This window comes from Gadus chalcogrammus, chromosome 17 (assembly GCF_026213295.1).
Source record: "Gadus chalcogrammus isolate NIFS_2021 chromosome 17, NIFS_Gcha_1.0, whole genome shotgun sequence".
NCBI lineage: Eukaryota > Metazoa > Chordata > Actinopteri > Gadiformes > Gadidae > Gadus > Gadus chalcogrammus.
Genome location: NC_079428.1, coordinates 10,762,946 through 10,770,445, shown reverse-complemented (window position 1 = coordinate 10,770,445; position 7,500 = coordinate 10,762,946). Strand labels below are relative to the sequence as shown.

At 44.3% G+C, this 7,500-nt stretch overlaps 1 protein-coding gene across 1 annotated transcript in view; it reads left to right on the top strand.

The window, feature by feature from the left end:
* The first annotated feature begins 2,743 nt into the window (after positions 1 to 2,743).
* The window catches only part of tnfsf10l (TNF superfamily member 10, like), a 39,460-nt gene continuing 34,703 nt past the window's right edge, over positions 2,744 to 7,500 (top strand). Inside the window, exon 1 of the mRNA XM_056575634.1 lies at positions 2,744 to 3,282. Within this exon, the coding sequence (XP_056431609.1) occupies positions 3,052 to 3,282 (231 nt within the window). The 5' untranslated portion in view covers positions 2,744 to 3,051. The remainder of the gene's footprint in view (positions 3,283 to 7,500) is intronic.

Genomic DNA, 7,500 nt, shown 5'->3' with positions numbered 1-7,500 from the left:
CATGTGCATATCAATAGTTCAAAGATGTTGTTATAAAAGGTTTCTTAGTTTGTTTTAACGTGCACGTAATCTATGCTGCTGATCCTGTGACTGTGAAAACATAGGGTTCAAACTGATGACATTATCCAAACAGGGTTCAAAACAGAAGGGGATCGAAAACCAATGACTTGATGAAACCTGAGTGAGTAGGACCTCAGAAGGCCATTGAAGTTGCACGTGTAGGCATCTGTGTAAAGCCAAGAACTACGAAAACATCCCCCCCCCCCCTTTGTTTTCAGACCCTCAGCCGGTGTGAACCCATGGGTTTAAGTCCCAAATTGCTTCCTCTCTCTCTCTCTGACTCATCTTGTTGTTTAGCTTAGTATTTTATCTGAGTGTGAGCAGTCAGCGTCTCTGACTGTACCCCTAATCATTCCTATGTGTATCCCTGCAGTGTCTTTTCTCTAGCTCATCAGGATTCAGGGAGTTTTTTGTGACCTTGTGTGCCACCAAGGGTGAGGGGGGAGGAGTATGACATGCGCCCCTTCAAAGTGCTTTGAGACTAAACAACGGTGTTGTTCGAATAAAACTTCTCTCGATGACGTTCTGGTGGTCCCACCAACCTGCTTTTGAGAAGGAAACTGTCGGCTATGCTTGAAGCACAAGGGCAGACTTTTATCTTTGTAGCAAAGTAATATTTCACCAAAACATATGATGTGAAATATACTATTGATGTGCTCTCAAAACGAAACACTTATTGACAAATTAACTAAATGTCTTATAACAATATGTATAACAGGCGTTATTATTCATGGAGAAAGCTGAATAGACATTTGGTGCTTCACTGTGATACAAAATGCCACAATGGCGATAACATTTCAACTGCCCCTTCGGATTTAAGAGCTGGTGACTTGGCTGAGAGAGCTAGCCTGCCATTGAAGGGTAGGTCGCGGCTGAGCTCACCGTGGCTAATTTTATCCTGGCCGTTGGCGAATTCTCATCAAGAACCCTAGGGGCAGTTTTTTGGTGGTGATTTCCACACCTCATTTTCAGCGAATAAAAACACTTTCACAGAGTTATAGCACAGAATTCTGTATGCAGCTGTCGCTGGGGCTTGCTAGTTTATGCTTAAAGATAAAAAAAATAAAAAGGGGAGAATCAATGAATTGCGGCCGAACTTTTAGATGCATGAGCCGTAACCGGGCTCCCTGCTGCTGACCAGATCAGCCAGGTTAACAGGTTAACAGTGATAAACAGGCCTATCCACTTCATACAAGGCTATGCCTCGGCAGCTGTAGGCCTACAGAGCATTGAGCCATCTGTGGTTAGGAGCTCATGAACAAGCACCAAGCCAAAAAAGCCAAAGTGCATAATGGATTTATGAGGATGATAGCTCAGAAAAAATGTGTTTCCTCATTCTCAATGACCGAATTCTCGCTATAGGAATTAAAATGTATCTGACTTGGCAGTGATTCTGATACAGAACACCTGAGTTGTTGACATATGGGTATTCACCTAAATAGATGATACTTGTGGTTGATGGGACAGCAAACTCTCCCAATGAACCTCATTGTTACTGGTGCTGAAATGTCTCGAGTGATGTAGTAGCGTCTACAGAAGTGGAGTTACAAAAACGTTAAACGTTATGACAATACCTACCTACGAAGCATTGTATTTCTCAAATTGACATACCTTCACGATGTCAAAGTGTTTCAAGCCCGGATTTATCTTTAGGACAATCAATGTTCAAGAAGTTATAGAGGCTCAATAGTGAGACTGCTGCACTCGATTTAAATGAGTGAGGTTAGTGGCGAGGTTGCTTAGTTTGTTTCGCTATAATGTTTTTCCAACGGCTAGCAAACCAGCTAGCGTTTTTCGGAAAGAAGCTAATTTATTGTAAAATAAGAGCAGTGTTTCAGACAACAAAAAAAAGAAATGAAAACCAAAATTAAAAGAATTTGACATTTGGAAGACTAGCCTTTCTAATCTTTAGTTGGGGATTTTTTTTTTAAATTATTCATAGAAAATGCTACTTGCCGGTCCTGCGTTTCGCTAAAATCTGAGGCTGCTCAATGCCAATCTATATCTTTATTAATGTCACTGAGAAGTCGCTGAGTAAAATAAATGTTTAGTGCTCACGAGGAAGGCTCGCAGTAAAAGGACAATTCGTAAAAAATATCACTTCGGAAACCTTTTTTGTCCATACTCACAAAATAACAAACAATAATGTATTGCCCTCTCCGACTAATTGATACAGCAATCATGCGAACTAATAGAGAGAGAGAGAGAGAGAGAGAGAGAGAGAGAGAGAGAGAGAGAGAGAGAGAGAGAGAGAGAGAGAGAGAGAGAGAGAGAGAGAGAGCAAGAGAGACCGCGAAAGAGAGAGAGAGAGAGAGAGAGAGAGAGAGAGAGAGAGAGAGAGAGAGAGAGAGAGAGAGAGAGAGAGAGAGAGACCGCGAGAGAGAGAGAGAGAGAGAGAGAGAGAGAGAGAGAGAGAGAGAGAGAGAGAGAGAGAGAGAGAGAGAGAGAGAGCGCAAGAGAGCCCGCGAAAGAGAGAGAGAGAGAGAGAGAGAGAGAGAGAGAGAGAGAGAGAGAGAGAGAGAGAGAGAGAGAGAGAGAGAGAGAGAGAGAGAGAGAGAGAGAGAGAGAGAGAGAGAGAGAGAGAGAGAGAGAGAGATTCTTCAGCAGCTCCTTAAGGTAATGCAGAAGTTAGTCCAGCCCCTCCCGGCTTTAAGAATTGAGAGCTGCTAGTCTGGGTCGTCTCGGAGCCCATACACATCCACTCCACCGCCTATCAAACATGGTCACGGTTTCTCCACTTCTTTCTCTCCTCAACTGTCAGTGAACCCGGGGATCTCGTCCTACTTTGTTTTTTTTTTTGTTTCGACCCCCATACTCTCCCACACAACGCTCCACTCTGCAGGAAAAAGTTCGCGAATCCCGTTGATGGACACGGAACTCTAACCATTTGTTGCTCTACTCGCTCTGCTCCCCTCCCGTCGTTCGTCCGGTGGGTCGGTGGTTCGGTTCCCTGCTCCGTCGTGTTGTTGTAACCCACGCGTGCGGGATGCCATGGCCACCCCGAGCACTCAGCAGCAACTGCAGCAGCAGCAGGATTACTTCAGGTCCGTCAGCAACGAGTCCACCACGTACATGATGGTGCCCGCGGCCGGGCAGAGGGACAGGGAACGCCGCGAAGCCCCCTCCAAGATGTGGGTGGCGATGGTGGTGATCGTGGTGGTCGTTTTGCAGATCGCGTCCACCACGGGGCTCTTCGTCTACCTGAACATGTCCATCTCCCAGGTAAGGTTTTAAAAAAAGTCCATAATCGGTTTTTTTTGCCGATTTCTATCGATTGCTGCTGCATCGCTGGCTGAAGGAAGCTTTTTATTTTTGGGGTTGGAAGGGGAAAGGTGGCCTGACGAGACTTGTTGGGACACCCGCAGGCTCTCTCTGTGATTTAGAAGAGAAAGCACCTAGGAAAAACAATCTTGTGTGCTTCTTCGATCTTACATGCAATCTTCCTTTCTGTGGGACCCTTGCGTAAAAGCAACTGCATACACTATTCAGTGTGCAGAAGCTGCTTATTAAAACTGGTTGGATATGATTTTGTTTAGGTTATTGTGTGGCGGGGATTCCCGTAATTATCATACACATGAGTTTCAGGTCTGGATTACATGTCAATGATTCTCAGATTAAGCCATTAAAATGCCAATGCTTTCAGTTTCGTGTGACTCTGTAGTCAACAGGTCCAAGGGCCCGGGTCGGACGCAATGTTTTTTTAGGTCATGCACGACTGTCTTATCGGTGACGCAATGTTATACGAGTCCCATGCCTCCGGAGACGCGGACATTCTTCATGAGCAGCCGAGGCGCTTCGACACATGCTGTTATTGCTGGCCTCCGACCAGCCTACTGTGAAAGGGGAGCCTATTGTCAAATATGATTAAGACCAATAATGGCTTGATGGTGCGGATTCAGTGGGATTTATCCAGGTGCGAGTTTTAAAAGTGATCATGTCTGAGTGAGCATATCTAGTAGGCCTAATTTGCGGGAGCGATTACTTTACCGGTCAGTTTTAATGGCCCTCTAAGAGGTACAAAGTATTATGTTTGTGTGGTTCTATAACTTTATCAGACATGATAAAGTTTAGCTCAGACATGATAAAGTTTATCACGTCTGAGCGAGTCTATAGTCAATATTACTAGTGCTGTCAGTTAAACGCGTTATTAACGGCGTTAACGCCGTTAATAACGCCGTTAATGTTCTTTGGCTCAAAGAACAAAGAAGCAGTAGCCTGACTGCTATGTTCAAGGCAGTATGTTTGTATGTTCATCGTTTAATTGCACCATAGCCTTTTTTTGTACCGTCCTGTTTCGGTCAATATGCCAATGTTGTTATCATAAAAAAACATTTGCACAAGGCAAGCCGATGCACTTCTCCATGTTGATAAGAGCATTAAAATAAGAAAAAATAATGGGACAAAGAAATCAAGGGATATTTAGCATAGAAAAAAATAATTGTGATTTAACTATGACATTAATGCGATTATTCACGATTAAATATTTTAATCGCTTAAATATTACATACAAAATAATCGCACTAAATATTACATACATAATAATATAGTAACAAGGGAAGAATTACTTCATCCATCCGATTCAAGGCCCCTAAATCCAGGTTTGAGAGATGAAAGTGGACCCGTTTGCCCGAAACATTGGTATAGCATCCTGCATGCGAATGGCTATTCCATCAAACTGCCCTCAGACTTCATCCTGAAGAAGTCGATACCTTCGGCTAGGTCAGTAGCTTCGAACTGCAACCGAAACCGCTAATCTGAAAGCAGAACCAAGGTTACACATACCCCCCTTGAGCGAGTCCCTCTTTTGAAACACAGTAAATCTCCTATATCCCCCCCCCCCCCCTCCTCCCCATTTGGTACCGCAGCAATACGTTACGCTACGAGACTCCATCCAGGCATCTGTCCTGTATTTGCACTGTTAGTACGGTTAGCCACTGTGCCAATCCGTCATAGATCAATCCGGCGCCCCCCACCACGTCCATAGGCTTCTCGGAGGTGGAACCACGTCGATAATAAGAAAGCTAGTCAAGATAGCTGTATTGGAGGTGAGTGGTTTTCCCGCTCACCCACAAATCGGTACTTTCTTTAAAAACAGCATTGCACAACCGTGGCCTTTAGTAGAAACCATGCAAAGATCGGGACTCTGCATGGAGTAAATTGAGGGCATCTAGAAAGGAACACGGTGAGCCACAGAAACAGTTAGGTTGTATGTTATGTTACCCCCCAACGTCAGTCAGGAAGAGACGCATGTGTGCACTTGTATGCAAAAGTATACAACGTTAAACTGTCTTTACTCTGGGGCAGCCTGTGGTGATGTTACTTTATAACTTTACTGCCTCGTATAGGAGCACAAGTTGGTCGTCCCCTGGACTTAAGCTCGGTTGGAAGTGGCGATACGAGCACAGGAAGTCATGTTTAGGTATGTTAGGGTAGAGATAGTTAAGTTAAGTTATCCTTTATTAGTCCCCTTTTGTGGGCAATTCGGATGCCCGGATGGTTAAGTTGAGTCATTTCGATCAGAGATGGTTAAGTTAAGTTATTAGGTTAGAAATGGTTGGTGAGATGTTGTGTTACAGATGGTTGAGTTAAGGTATTGGTTAACAGAAGATGGTTAAGATAAGTTATTATGCTAAAGATTGGTTAAGTTGAAGCATCGGGTCAGATACGGTTAAGTTAAGGCTTGAGGTAAGAAATGGTTAAATTGCGGTATTCGGGTAGAGATGGTTAAGTGGAGGTATCAGGTCAGAGATAGCGGGCAATGTCTTTTGCAATTTTTTGGTCATAATTGATGAAAATCTTGCCATCCCAACAGCAATCGATAAATAAATAACATCAGGCATCTGTCTGGGGTGCTGGCCTGTAATAAGCCTGTTGAATCATTTCATTCAGCAATCAGTGGATGGAGGCTTGGTTCAGATCACCACCAGGGGGGCTCTCGTAGGGGCCCCACTCAGGGGTCTCTTGGCAGCCGTGCTGAAGCTCTTCAAGGTGCTGCAGGTCTTTCATGTCTACATACGGGGCGGGGAGGCAGAGCGGGCCGGCTTCCTGCAGCCAGGCGGGAACCACTCCATGGCCGACCGGGCGAAATAGATCCGTGGATCCCCACACACAACTCCTTCCTGTCTGCCGACCCTGCTTCAAAGGAACTCCAAACTCTGAACTTGGGTTTTTTCAGCCCTGTCTCAGCATTCGGCACTGTCTCTCCCCCCACCCCCGCCTGCTCCTTAATGAGCCATTTCTTTGCTGTCTAGCCCCTACCTGCTCCTAAATGACCCGTCTCATCCAGTTGGAAAAACGTTGAAAAACCCAGTATTTTAGTGTGTTTATATGTTGATATATATATGAACATAAATCATAGATCCTTTCTGTCTTTTCGGTTTTTTTCCACTCACTTTAAAAGATGGAACTAGTACATTTCTGTGACGCTTTTATTTTGAAATGTTTCAACTTTTATTTTGTTTTTGGCAAACACCACTGAGGTTGGACTAGCACTGAACAAATTCTATCCTCCGTCTCTCTCTTTCTCCCCCTCTCTCTCTCTCACTCCCTCTATGATGGGGAATCCCCGGCCGCCCATGCGAAGGCCGGCTATTTTTAATCTAGAAACAGGCTCTCTTTTGAATGGCACTCTGATCCTGCTCTGGGAAACGTGTTTATGCTTTTGTTGTGGAAAAAAATGGAACAGTATGACCACTGAAACAATGCAGAAAGCCCAGGTGTTGACGCAACAACAAATAAACACACACATTCAAAACACAAATGTGCCTGCTGTACACATGACAGCCATGTAACAATGACAATAGGTTTTGTTTTTCTGTGGCTGCCAGCTGGTCTTTAGATGTGTTATGCTGCATCAAGCGTTTTCAGACAAAACCATTTAAAACGCAGACAATAGCTATTAGCCTGAACTCTCTAGTCTGGGATTTCCAAGCTAATTGATTGTGTGATGCGTGGAAACAATGTCAAACGCTGTCGTACATCATGCATGACTTTTGTACCCATTGTTACTCTCAAAGTGGTAGGTTGACCAGCATTTTTAGTTTCAAGATCTAGTGTTCTCTTCCAAGTTCCAAGTTTGACTACGTTCAAAGCTCTATGTTTTAAGTTCTACCACATTCCAAGTTCTATGTCTTATGTTCCAAGTTCCAGGAGAAATGTTGAAAGTTGTCATTTATAATACAATGCTGCATACACACAGACGTTTTTTAACGTATCACATTCTGAGGTAAAGCTCTTCTCGTTCTGTGTCTCTGCGTTGTATTAGCTGTCTGCTTAGCTTAACTCCAGCAGCGACCAGGGCTAACGGGCGTGAAATGGCCATCAGATGGCTACAATTCTCAGAGAGAGAGAGAGAGAGACAGACAGAAAGACAGACGGACAGACAGACAGACAGACAGAGAGAGTGCGGAGAGAGAGAGAGAGAGAGAGAGAGAGAGAGAG